This window comes from Argopecten irradians, chromosome 13 (genome assembly GCF_041381155.1).
Source record: "Argopecten irradians isolate NY chromosome 13, Ai_NY, whole genome shotgun sequence".
NCBI classification, from domain to species: Eukaryota; Metazoa; Mollusca; class Bivalvia; order Pectinida; family Pectinidae; genus Argopecten; species Argopecten irradians.
Genome location: NC_091146.1, coordinates 20,916,353 through 20,931,285, shown reverse-complemented (window position 1 = coordinate 20,931,285; position 14,933 = coordinate 20,916,353). Strand labels below are relative to the sequence as shown.

The window sequence follows — 14,933 nt, the reverse complement described above, 5'->3', positions numbered from 1 at the left end:
GAGATCCGAGGAAGTATATATAGTTACAGGGTTTAACCTGCAGAGTACATATATTTAGATAAAGCTAGAGAGCCAATGCAATATGGTGACCAAGTGCAAGTAGACAATACATAAAGTCATGACGTATATACATTCCCAAACACATAATTACCACATGCTGTAGGTTGGAGGTTTTTCTCTGAGTACTCCTAAACCTTAAAATAATATTTCCTGCTGTTAATATGGCGCTTGTAAATATTTTATGTATAAACAAAGCAAGACTCTAAGCAAACCAGTGAATATGTACATGTCAGCCAGGAATCGGAATGTATGTAACATTATATATATAATTAGTTTTATGAAATATGTAATCTTTTCCATTATGTATATATTTAAGCATTGAACATCTTTCAGTTGGCATTCATAGCCAATATGAATGCCAACTGGACAGAGGCAAATTCCATGAAGCGCAATAGCAACTGAAAGACGTTCAATGCTTATATTTACATTTGGTTACAATTTTATGTTGACATACCAAGGGACTTAATCATTCTTTATATCGTCGAGGATTGAACAGCCATTTGAACAGCCTTTTTCTGTCATCGCTGGCACAACAATTGTGATGTCACAATAATTATAAATGACGTCATGTTAAGCAATTGAAGGTCATAGTCTATATATGCACATATGACTGCCAACTGCGTTTGGTAAGGTTACATTATAAGTGGGACTACAGTGAAAATGTAAATATGTACATACATTTATACCTGGAGGCTTAAAGTAAGTTCTTATTAATATATTATGTATGTCAGGAAATCTTAGAATACAAATTATATATCATTGCTGATCTTGTCCTTGCATATTCAAGTGATCTTGATTTTGAATTATGGTATTTTTAGACTTGATAATATATACATTAGACAGCCAATCATTACTTACTACTGCTAATAATTAAATGAGTCTGTGTTAATGACCTTGACTTTTTTACATTCAAGACAAATTGAAAAAAATATTTAAATAAAAAGAAATATCATTCACATTTTCTATGAAATATCTAGACTGACATAAAAACAAAAAAACATTTCTGTTGTAAAAATGAGCATATGATAATATAATATACCGTATTCGCCGTAATTATTCCCCCTTCCTCTATAAATGTCACTCCCATCTTCTGAAGAGCATCCTCGATACTCCAGTGGTTCCGATCATTTACGATCTCTACACCCCTGGACTATCTCATAGTAAAACTGGAGGCAACAGAACAGAACAGGTAATTTAGTCATTTGATGTACATCAAAAGAGCCGTATAACTAACGGTACACTGTGGTTGACTGTGTGGCTTTGATGTTAGGCGTTGCTCTCTCTGTAGTCTTCAAAGGAAATCTTTGCTGGTCTGTGATTGGTCAAATGTTTTCCGCTGAGCTGCCATCAATTTCACTATGAGATAGTCTAGGGGTGTAGAGATCGTAAGTGATAGGAACCCATGGAATATTGAGGATGCTGAAGAATTGAAGTTATATAAACAACCCCCCCCCCCATCCCTTGGTTTAAACAATGTTTTACAACTGTGTGGTGCTTATATTATGTGAATCATGACATTGATATGGCTTTCATTGAGATGCACTATTATGTCGTGATTCACATGTGAAAGGCTCGCAAGTTCTTGTAATATGGGATACATTATAATGCCTATGTCACAAGCATGATACAGTTGCAAAACATTGTTGAATATTAATCCATCAAGTGGGCAAGGGGGGGAGATAACTTCAACTCCTAGATTCTCCAGAAGAGATGATGGGCCCTTATAGACCTGTGTAAAAGGAACGGGTCGGTATGGTTTGTACATAGTGTTAAAATACTGTCTCGGTCACTCAGCTGACAGAGCATGTTTCTTTGGCTCAGTTGGTAGAGCCATAGTTCTTCATTCGGGACATCCAGGTTCGATTCTTCAGGTCCGAAAACTCGACAGGAATCATATGAGTTTATTTTTTCCTGTTCTTCTACATAGGCAAAATTGTTAAATACAATGAATGTGATACCTTTATATCTACATGACATATTTATGTGTTAGCATATGGAAATAAAGTTTTACAAACTCCATAATCATAGTTTATAAATGCTCAGCATTACCATCAATCAATGCACCGATCACTTAAATTTATACGGCTTTTATAGAAACAAATCTAAAGTTTATCATATCATTAGGCTTACAACAGAATTATTCAAAATATTTGAAATATATGTGATATATTAAACACCCTGGGCTATGAAAAGGTGTAATAACGGGTTCAAGAGGTTGCAGAAAGCCAGAGTACTCAGAGAAAATTCATCAACCTACAGTCACTAGTCAGTACCTGACAGGTTTTCATTTCAAAATATTTTGTATTAAATCATTTGATTTAATAGGGATTGGGCAGCAGGCTAAAAGTCTAAACCTTGCTATATATGTATATAGTGATCAATACAGTCATTTGAACACCAAAGCCCATGTATCTATGTAGTAAAGAATAATGTATAATGGTAGCTTGGTTGGACTGATTTTCTGTTTTGTTTTACTTCCTATATCAATAGCCTGCTGGGTCATACTAATTCAGTGATTGGCATGCTATTTTTTTTTTTAATTTCACTTGTTCCACTTGACATAAAGTTTCAACCTGATAAATCGAAGGCAGTCATTATATGATGTCATATTGCAGAATTTGCAGCAGGTAGAAAGTATAGAAAGCATCTGCATCACTACATGTACCGTATTCGACCCAAAAAGCGTCCATGTCACTATATAAGTGCCCATCCTCCTAAAGACCAAAAATACTCAAAACTGTGTAGAGGTTTGCAATAATTTTGTCTCATTATATATAATTAAGCACCTTTTCATTTTTTTTATTGTGCGTTTATTGGGACGAATATGGTATGCTAAATTAAAACCTGCCACAAATTATATATTAAAAGTTAGAAATTCAAAGCATGATAATTATAATTTTGTATGTACTGATTGATAGTCTGCATATAATACCTGAATCAATCTCTGATGTTCTATATACTTTGATAGTAAAAGTGCATGTTTACATGCATTATATTTACCTTTAATAAGGTAGGCCCTAGATGAAATTAATGATATGCATCTAGCTATTCAATATCAGAGTATATATTTTTTTAATTCTGGTTCTTGTATTACTGTATTAATGTTGTAGAATATCTGCCTGTCTGATATCTCTCATCTAAAATAATGCGATGCAAACGCATGGATTTAAACTGCTTGTCATTATATCAATTATCTCCCTGTGGGATGTCCCAAAATCGTACACCACTGACACGAATCGGTGTAATCGTTATTTGAATTTGTAGCATATTACGGATCCGGTATCAGAAACGTCAACGAAGGTGTGAAATTTACTAAACGAGCACACCGTGAGCACGCGCGTTAATTGAGCACCTGTTAATAAAAGTATGCGCGTGATTAGCTTCCGAACATTGTATTTGTTGACATTGAAATGTGATCGGCCCATCGAGTCGAACGTCAGCTGACCAAAATGTCAACAATACTTTCAGTATTCGCTGGTCTATCTTACTCAGCCTTACCTTAGTGTACAATTCAGTGGCCGACATTTTACGGCGAGACCTTTCCTAAACTGTGTCTTCAGTTTTTACAATCCTATGTCATCTTGTTAATGTGCATGCACTTAGAATGTGTTGTATCTTGACGTCAAATTCTGATAGACGCCATATTGGTTAACTGTTGTTCTCTAGAGCTTTCCGCCCACCGGGGTTTATCAAACGCACTCTGAATAGCCTAGACGCTTCCAAAAATATCCATATATCTCCAGCTAAATGGAAAGCGTTCTGAAGACGTGTGTCCTTCGGAATGCGTCGTCTGTTGACCACCTGCTTTATGGAAATCGATGACTCAATATTTAATCACATCGCACCTCACGTTTGTCAATGTACACTATTCATGTAAATTGCCTGGGGCCGCACAAGGCGGCACATCATCATATCAAAATATAGGTAAAGGAATAATCAACAACGCCCTAAGCGGTCACGTGGACTTTGTCGGCTCGTGTTTATTTTCAAAATTATTACTCTTAAAAAGACACAGATTTAATCTTACAGAGAACAAAATAACCGTAATTATAAAAAAATAATAATACATAATATACACATTTTTTTTTAATTTTCATGTAACACTATATTGTTGGACAAAATCACGATTATTCCATTCAGATCTATGCCATTTAATTTTTTTTCGTTATCCTGAAAAAATGTGAGGGTGAATTTTCTCCCTAAAATAAACACCACAATATTTGGTCAAATCTAACATATAATATGAGTATATCTATGCAAACATCATTTAGTTTATTGATTTTAATTATGGAATTTAGTTTCCAAAACCACAATAGAATAAATAGGTAGATAATTCATATTTTCCATAACGCACTAAAGAAGAAAAAGGCTCATTAATTGCTCTCCAAAAACATTTTTTTATTATTATTTATTTATTTGAAAGTCATTAAGTATTGAAAATAAAAGAAAAAATAATCCCAAGACATCAAATCTAACTGTTAATGTCTATGTACGTGTTTTCGCACTTTGAGTTCTAATTAAACGATCACGTGCAGTTTTGAGGTACATTGCACTGAATAAAGAAAAGAAAAATGAACATAGCACATTTGCATGTGTAACCACGCGATGGAAAGTTATAAACACATGTACATGTACACCATTATAAACTGTAAACTCAAAGCATGGATCTAAAGCTGAAGAGGGAAATATAATCAGAATTCCAATACGCGCGTAAAATATTATTTCAAGAAATGTTTCAAAATGACGAACGTCATGCGAATGCCTTTTTATTTATCATAGCGGCAAATGTTAAATTATATTGAATGTGATAATCATAGTACAACATAAAATCCAAAGACTACTTTACAAATTTTAGATTATTGATTTTATAATATTATCAGAAAATAAAATGATTGAAGAATGCAACCTTTGATGAATCACAGCCGTTGAAGAAATGATCATGGTTGAGCTGGCGGATATATATTAGCCCTGGTCGAGGAATGCTACAGGAGGCTTTTGAAAAGAAAAGTAAAATGAAACGACGATCTAGATCTCTTCGTAATAAAAAAGAAAGAAATTTAAATTAGGACGTTTGGATGAATTATATTATTTTGATAAAAATGAAGTCCCGAAACACATTATTTGTTTTCAGAGTAAATTATCCTGTCGAAGTAAAATTGCTGAGTAAATTTTCGATCCGCATTTTTGTCCTATTTTACGGCCATGTCAGCTGATTTTGATTGTCTTTTCATTTAATCAGAAAATTAATTAGTTCATTCAGATATTTTCAGAAATATGTGGTACCAGTACGTTTATCTGATATATGTAGTAAAATAGTCAAAATCAAAATCATTTTCATAGTGTTAGGTTTTTTTTACTCAGCCATTTAGGGGTGACGAAAATGTCGAACTTTTAGCTATAATAGAATTCTTCTTCAAACGTGTTGACTTGCTATGGCCAAAGGGAGGTAACCATTATATGATAATTACACCGTGGTATATGTATTTGTTTATACCCAAATTGGTACACTTTTATAGTATGCATGAAGCAGGTTTTTCAGTTTACAATCTAAACTGACAATTACTGTATGTCCTCAACAACAATTAAGGTGCTTAATCATAATTATGACATTTTGCATATGTCTTATTTTTCCTGCTGCTTATTATCTCTACCATTTCTTCGCAGCGTTATAATTTTATCTGTAGAATTATTGTAGGTACTAGACTACATGGGGCGAATAATTTAAAAACTAATGTTTATCAATTCCATCCAATTTCCAATAAAAAATACGCCGATAAATGAATTTATCTCAGTTACGACACATATGACTTTAAACATGAAAATAATGAACTTGTTAAAAAATCCGGGAAACGACTTCGTGCGACAAACCTAAAAACACCATATATTTTAAACAAGGAAAACAAATATTGCTGAATGGGATTTTTTGACAGATATATGACTTACATAAACTGAAAAAAAAGAAATTCAAACAATTTCATTATGTCTAGACATTTATTAATCAAATCAAATTTAAGAGGTGTACCATTCAAAGCTCTCTATGTATAAATACATATGTACAATGAAATTAAAACTGAAGGTATCTATTGGTGGAATGTTAAAGATGAACCACAGAACTTAAACGAAAACGATATTCATCATTTGAACAATAATTGGTGTTTAATCGTGTATATATATGTCTAATTAACACCAAGGACGTATATGTATATCTCACTTATAAATCCTTGTTAACACAAACCATAATTTCAAATAATTTATTTTGCTTTTGGTACATGAGCAATCAGTACTTCATTTCATATAGGACATAGTGCCAAGGAATTTTTTTTCGGGATGCAATTAATTATTTTTTTTAAATGTTTATCTTGAAGTAAAATTAGAAGCTGAAACTTTTCAATCGTGGTAATGGTGTAAAGTAAGTTACTTTTTTAACTGAAGAAAATACCAATTCGTCTGCTCCTGTTTTCATTGAGAAAAATGCTATTTGTCAGCGGTGGAGCATCTTTAAAAGAAAAATCTGGATTCAAGCACACGTTAGACACCTATAACAATTATCTTCAAAAAGTGTACCAATTTGGGTAGCGTCATGTTAGAATTATTTAGGGACACATTTGAAATCAAAAGACAATAAAGAGATACATTTTAAAACAAATTAATGTAAAAAGAAGACAGTTGCTTTCTAAATACAATGTCAACATGGACGTTATAAATGATATTCATTATTTGAACAATAATTGGTGTTCAATCGGATGTATGTATGTCTAATAAACGCAAAAATAATATATATATTTTCATTTTGCCTTTGGTGCATGTGCAATCAGTACTTCATTCCATATAGGATATAGTGCGTCGGATTTTTTTCGGGATGCAATTAATTATTTGTCATATTTTTAACTTGACGTAGAATTAGAAGCTCAAACTTTTCAATGGTGGTAATGGTGTAAAATAAGCAATTTTTGTAACTGAAGAAAAATACTAAATCGTCTGCTCCTGTTTTTGATAGTAAAAAAATACTATTTGTCGGCGGTGGAACATCTTTAATATGGATAATGAAAAAAAGAAATACTGATATTGCACCCAAATACAAAACATGTTTCTTCCATGCGAATGAATATCAATGATCTTCCAATTAATGTTAGTAATGTAATTTAGTTATATAAGACTCTTTCATATGTAGATATGAAGGATAGGGATATTCTACCCGAGGGTCACAAAATGTTGTAAAATCCGAGGCTTGCCGAGGGTTTTTATAACATTTTGTAATCCCGTGGGTAGAATATCCCTACCTTTCATATCAACGTATGAAGGAGTATTTTTCTCTCATACATCGATGTTTTATTGCAATTTTACTACTATAATTTCCCGCCATTTTGTAATAAATTCGAAAAAAAACCTCGATTGCAAGTCAATTCACCATTCATGAAAATTTGCGTGAAATGTTCAACGCAAATCCCGTTGTTTGTATCTTTGAAAGTAATCCAGCCTACTTTCTTAAAAAAATGTTAAATTGCACCTAGAAATAGTAATTTTGTTGACGCTATGACGTCACGAGGCTTTATTGCATGAGTAGCAGTACAAAACAGCTTCAGGCGATATGCGTGTATTGCCCTGGACCAGCCAGTATTACACGTGTAGGTATGAGAGAAATGACTATATGGTCTGCAGCGTGTCAAACGTAACATTGAATGATGGTTATGATAGTAATACACTGTATAGTATTTGGTGTTTGGTACGTGTATGTCAAACTTTATATTTTTCAATAAAAACTCACGTCTATATTTAAAATGATCATATAATCATCAACGAGGTACAATTTCAACAGGAAATTCAAATTAAATCTTTGGATCAACAAAGATGCATTCTGTTTAAGTAATTAGACATATCAAAGAAACACAATTTAACAAAGGATGACAATTTATTGAAAATTCCTCGTGCCCTATCCCGAATTAAACATTTTTTTCTTAAAAATATTATCCCCACTATGTTCAGAAGACATTATAACATTGGATGTATATTATCAATTTGGGCGTCCCATATATATATGCCGTATTTCCCCATATAGTTCGAGACCCGGATAGGGTACGAGGATTTTTCAAGAAATTGTCATCTAATGTGATAATATATATACACGTAGTTTACATTCATATTCAAGGAGTTTCATTTGTTTTTTTTAAAATTATTTATATGGAGAAATGAAACACTTTAAAATTAGTCTTTGTTTCATCAGCTATATTCAAATATCTAAACTTAAATATGCTCCAACGCTCATTTGAACAATAATTGGTGTTTACTCATGTAAATATCTAATTAACACAAAACATATTATAAAATAATTTGTTTTGTTTCCGGTGGATACTTACATGTATATATAGGACATAGTGCTATGGATTTTTTGCGACGAACTTAATTATTTTTATCTGGTAGTAAGAGATGGTAATGGTGTAAAGGAAGTAACTTATGTAACTGAAGAAAAATACTAATTTGTCTGCTTCTTTTTGATAAAGAAAAACACATTCCTCAGCGTTTTACATAACATCTTTAAGTATTTGCATTCAACATTCAGCGGTATACAAAAAAGTAATTTGATTTCGATAAAGTAACTATTTTTCGGACCTTGATACAATTACAAAATCGATGTTGAACATAATCGACAGAATTTTAACTACTATGTTTGTAAAATCTTGGACATAGTGATTATAAAAAAAAACAAAACTACTTATTGTGAATGCAAAATAAACAATATACTAATAAATAAATAAAATATAAAATGAATTGAAGTTATTGAAGATTGAAACCATGCCAAAATATTCTCACATTGTAACAGTAAGATATTGAAGTTAGCCATGATGGAACTGATAATTCCATGGAAGGAACACTGGGTGGAGGCATTGAAAAGACGAAACAACGATGATCAACTACATCATATACAATAGCAGTTTGACAAAAGGCACAACCACCCTCTCCCCACGGCAGCCTTTGGTGACTTTATTAGTTTAATCATGCGAATACATTTTTGCACATATTCATATATGGTGTGCAATCATTTTATGGGGAAAACGCAGGATCACCGTGAACTAAGTTACGATTGTTTTAACATAATTAATGGACTACCATATAGTATGTAGCCTTTTACACTGGTAACCCAAATTGTGTTAATCTTGCCGAAACTTGTTAGAATAACGGCAGAATACTTAATTTTTAACAAGTTTCGGCAGGATTAGCATATGTGCTTTTTTTATTCAGTATTAACCCCTTTATATTAAGACTTTTCCTCAGAATTCCAATTCGATTAATAAAATTAAGTATTTCTGCCGTAAAATTAAGTATTTTTTCTGTCCGCCGTGATTCGTGACGGCTGACGGCCGAATAACAGAGGGTATCAGTCACAATTACCCAACTTCGTTACGTGCACGGCTATTTATTGCTACATTATCGGAGGTTGGGAATCGCCAAACTTTTCCGATGCGACGGTGAAATTAACAGATTCGGCGATAGAATTAAGAGTTTCTGCGTTTATATTCAGTGTTTCTGCGTTTATATTCAATGTTTCTGCGCTAATATTAACACATTTCGTCGCTTACATCGAGCGGGCGCGCCGAGCCGTGACGGCCGAGCACACGGCTTACACAGGTAAACTTTACCTTGTGAAACGAGACTTACAGTAAGTACAGCCGCCAGCCGATTGTACATGTAAAATAATTATGTTTACAATTCTCTTTTCCCCTTTAAAAATACATATATCCTCATTATCCTATTCTCCTATCTTTTGTTGTTTTCTTTCCCGCGTCTCGTCATTTGAGCTATGCATTTTGCATCTTTTTTCGGAAGAGTTCCGATACGAGCGGTAACAAATGAATAACTGTCTAGGTTATGTGTAAAATATGTGTATATACACGGGGATTAACTATGACAAACAAATTATGTGTTTGTTCTTCTCACAAATTTGAATTGTTGACGATATTAAAATAAGATCGTTTTCCATAAAATAAATAAATATTTGTTATTTACAGACGTTTTGAAAGATATTTTGCTGTTGCCTTTAATTGTAAAATGCTGATTAAGTGTTATACATAATAATCTGCTTTTCAGGTTTGCTAAATTGATTTGATATACATTAAACGACCGATATCATATTCTGGTAATATTTGATGTACTTTGTGGCACGTAATTCCAGTATTTATTTATTTCTGCGTTTATATTCAATGTTTCTGCGTTTATATTCAATATTTCTGCGTTTATATTCAATGTTTCTGCGCTAATATTAACACATTTCGTCGCTTACATCGAGCGGGCGCGCCGAGCCGTGACGGCCGAGCACACGGCTTACACAGGTAAACTTCACCTTGTGAAACGAGACTTACAGAGCGTACAGCCGCCAGCCGATTGTACCTGTAAAATAATTATGTTTACAATTCTCTTTTCCCCTTTAAAAATACATATATCCTCATTATCCTATTCTCCTATCTTTTGTTGTTTTCTTTCCCGCGTCTCGTCATTTGAGCTATGCATTTTGCACCTTTTTTCGGAAGAGTTCCGATACGAGCGGTAACAAATGAATAACTGTCAAGCGGTAACAAATGAATAACTGTCTAGGTTATGTGTAAAATATGTGTATATACACGGGGATTAACTATGACAAACAAATTATGTGTTTGATTATGTGCAATTACATGTATGTATATTCTTCTCACAAATTTGAATTGTTGACGATATTAAAATAAGATCGTTTTCCATAAAATAAATAAATATTTGTTATTTACAGACGTTCAGGTTTGCTGAATTGATTTGATATACATAAAACGACTGATGTCATATTCTGGTAATATTTGATGTACTTTGTTGCATGTAATTCCAGTATTTATTTATTTCTGCGTTTATATTCAATGTTTCTCCGTTTATATTCAATGTTTCTGCGTTTATATTAATACATTTCGTCGCTTACATCGAGCGGGCGCGTCGAGCCGTGACGCAAGGTAAGTCTAGTACTATACATGTATACAGCATATATACGTATACGTTAGATCTACAATTTGAGTTTTTCGAGTAAATGGTTATTCTAGCTTTATGATGTAGATATTTTCAGTTTCAAAACATTCCATTTACACCACTTCAAAAATTCAAACAAGCATATATTTAACTTTAGATTAGATAATCAGTCCAATTTGATAGTGATATCAAAATGATGTTCGGATCAGTCTGGACTGAGATTTAGATAGCATATGATGTAAATTTCAGTGTAATAAAAAAAACATATAATGTAACACTATCTTTTTACGAGTAAAATCCCAAAATTTAGCATGATTATATCTAGAATCCGTGTTTTTATTTCATTCAAACTTCTGCTATAACGATATGATGCAAACACGGCACCGTTTTTGAGTAAAAATAAAATGTGGACGGTTATCAGTTATGTGATATTGGAGTTACAGTACCGAACTTATACCGAAAATAATATGTATATCTATATTGTTGCCTTTGAAACTTTATCCATAACGTTTACTAAAAAGCAGAAATACATCAATGGTATTTCTGATATATGTTCCTATATTACAGTTTAAGTGTAGATTTAAATTCATTATTTCAAAATTATACTAAATCCTTAATAGTATATTCATTGTCGACCGTTTTGTATATCATACCGAGATTTAATAGTATGATATATGAACATTTATCGTATAATCCAAAAAGTAACCACATACAGTGTTCAAATGAAAATTGAAATTATTCGTATACAGGCATTAAAAATAGATATAATATCTTTTACCTTTTTAAAAATATACTAAGTGATATTTAAATAAGTATATTTAGTGTGATAATGTTGTAACCCTTCTTGTATGACTATACATGTACATTAAGATTCGAACGGTGAAAATACATGCTTAGAATTTTTACTAATACCTTAGAAATTACTGGAGATTGCTATATGCCACGATTCCGTAATTACAGTCTAGACTGGAATAATTTTTAAGGTTAAACCTTTAGTTGAACTAGTTCTTAGAACCATTTTTGTTTCTGAATAAGTCACCTTCCATTTTTGTTTTACCTGCGTACGACATATATATATATATGTGTATGTAATATGTATTCCTAGGTATGATCAGGTATATTTTATTTCCATTTGCTTTTACATCTTCATTCTAAAAATGGAGGTGACAATAAAAAAAACCTAGAGCATATATGTACGGGGTTTCCATGATTCAAATCACAATCCAATTAACGGATGTCCTAACCTGATTGACAGTAAGACAACAGCAAATACCCGATATAGTCCACCGAATAGCAAATTGCCCGCGGCCAGGTAATTACAGGTGAGTTCGATGAATGGCGTTGTGTACAGGTAAATAACATCCTGGTCAAGGTATAACATAACCATCAAACCAAAGGCATGGCTAATTATATATCTATAATGTCGGTGTATCTACTAGTATATCGATTAAAAATTGAAAGCGACCGCACGGTCTGAAAAAATAGTTTGTTTTGCTTAATATCTCAATATTTAGATCTTTTATAATATCGAAAGTAAATTCTTTCTACCACATGTTGAAACGTTTTACGGTATTGTAATAAATGTATCTCGATTTATTCGGTTAGCAACACACAACACAATGTTTGTAATGATAAATCATCGGTGTGTACGTATGTCAAGCATCATATCCTTGATGCTTTAATCAAGAATTTCTTCAATTGTTACGTAAAATTTCATTCTACAGTCACAAACTTTGCAATTCACAATGTATCAAAGATACAGACTACAGGAAAATATTATCTAATTAAAGCGTATTCGTTGCTGAACTCCTCGACAAAAAATCGGAAACTTTTATTTCTGTGTGGATTTTCTTTCATAATTACACGAAGATACCTGCTATTAGAGCACAAATTAGAGTATTTGAAACATCGAATTTCACTCTTTTAGTTATTTATATTCGAGACAAAGTTATTGTACGATTAACTTCACTCAAAAGTAATCATAAAAAAAATCTTTTATCGGCTTTTCCTGTGTCCGTCGATGTAAGTGATAGCACATCAGTTAAAGTACAGCAATAAGCCACGGACTGTTGTGACGTCACACGGTTTAGGGCTAGAAAATATGCATAATCGGGCGGTCAGAAAATTTGACCTCGATATCGGCGGTTTACAGGTTATTCCGGTCGCGCGCGGCACGGAGAGGTTTCTACACGGTCTAATAAAGCCATTTCCAGCATAAACTGAAATTATCATTTTTGACTGCACAAATCCTTTAAATATATCATGGAATTATAAATGCTTATAAATCCTTATAAATCCTTGTATATATGTAATCGTGTTCCGTATTTTATTAACACTTTTTGAACTTGATTTAGGCCTAATAATTATCGGACTAACGCAACATTTTATCATGATAAAAATGTAAATGTGTACAGATTACCGAGTACCCGGATGTACTGTTACGTGAATCTCCTAAAATTGCTGACTTGCAATATGGCGTGTGTGTCAATGATTATATATATAAAGTCAAGTGAATGTATTATATATGCCAATTCATAAATACTTGGTACTGAAACCACCCCCATTTTGTATTCCAACATCGTCAAAAGTATCATCAAGGATTTATAAGTGAGAACTGTCTCTTTACCCTACTAAACACCACGCGTAACGCTAGACGAACCGGGAAATCGAGTCCAACGAAACACCAATGTAAAGTTAATAAAATTTCACACAACGTTTAGTACTTGCTTTAAGGACGGAAGATTTAGAAGATATGTCTTAAATTTTTGTTAAAAAATACGACAACTCATGAAATGACGCTTCAGAAAGTAAGACGGTAACCCTCGCACCCACAAGCTACATCAAAGGCTGCGCCGGCGGATATCAACGGAAAATCAGTCGTCGCCCAACGTCACGGTCAGTACACAAACGCAAAAGCTCCTACGTCGTACTTGCCCAAAACCCAGCGTGACTTATTCACCTCACATACGTCCTTGGTATCATCAAGGATGTATTTTAGACAAAAATCCTTAGTATCATATTATCATCTTATTATAAGCGACCGCGGTGTGAAAAAGTGCTCACAGAAATTAGACATACACTACATATGAAACTATATATACTATGGTCTCTAGGTAGCTGTATGACTGTGTGTCCTCCATATACTCCCTAACTATATAACTAAATAACAACAAACTAATTGTATGCAGTTAGCTGCTCGGCATCTGGAACGACAGAGTCAGCGTTTAATTCATGTATGTGTTATATATTACGTACAGGAATACATATTATGCTCGCCCAACACACTTTCCCTCTCAGATCGAGCTTATATAGTATAAAACCAAGCCCGACACCCAACCTGAAAACCGCTTGTGGGTGACAGGAGGTGTACCAGCCCAATGCTTAAGGTTTATAATTCGCTGGGATTTCTATTTCATTGAATAAAAACCCGATCATCAATCACCCACTGATCATTGATATTGCCTAAAGATGCTAAATACGAAAAACAAAACGCAAACCGGCCTTGACAAAAACACAGCCATGTATATGTTATATGTGTATCTATATATATATCAATATCACCTAAAAAGGTTAAATTGAATAGGTCGTTCCTGTAGCTAACCGAACGCTAGAATGACCAAACCTCGCTACCCGATACCCTACCAGCCCACCTTATCTCATTGGACGAATAAAAAACCGCACGTGCTATACAATGCCACGTGTACGTTATGTAACTGCAGGACAAATATTTCCCGCTATTCTACGAAACGCGGGAAATTTAAAAGTCCTCCATATACTCCCTAACTATATAACTAAATAACAACAAACTAATTGTATGCAGTTAGCTGCTCGGCATCTAGATATAAAAAAGAACGGGAAAGGGTAGTCATAATTATCTACAAGTGCATATTAAT

The 14,933-nt window shown here is 33.2% G+C and overlaps 1 protein-coding gene across 1 annotated transcript in view; it reads right to left on the bottom strand.

The window, feature by feature from the left end:
• The window catches only part of LOC138305689 (unconventional myosin-Va-like), a 110,499-nt gene extending 106,764 nt beyond the window's left edge, over nucleotides 1-3,735 (bottom strand). The window contains 1 exon segment of the mRNA XM_069245979.1: nucleotides 3,559-3,735. Coding sequence (XP_069102080.1) covers nucleotides 3,559-3,585 — 27 coding nt within the window. The 5' untranslated portion in view covers nucleotides 3,586-3,735.
• Between the last annotated feature and the right edge of the window lie 11,198 nt (nucleotides 3,736-14,933).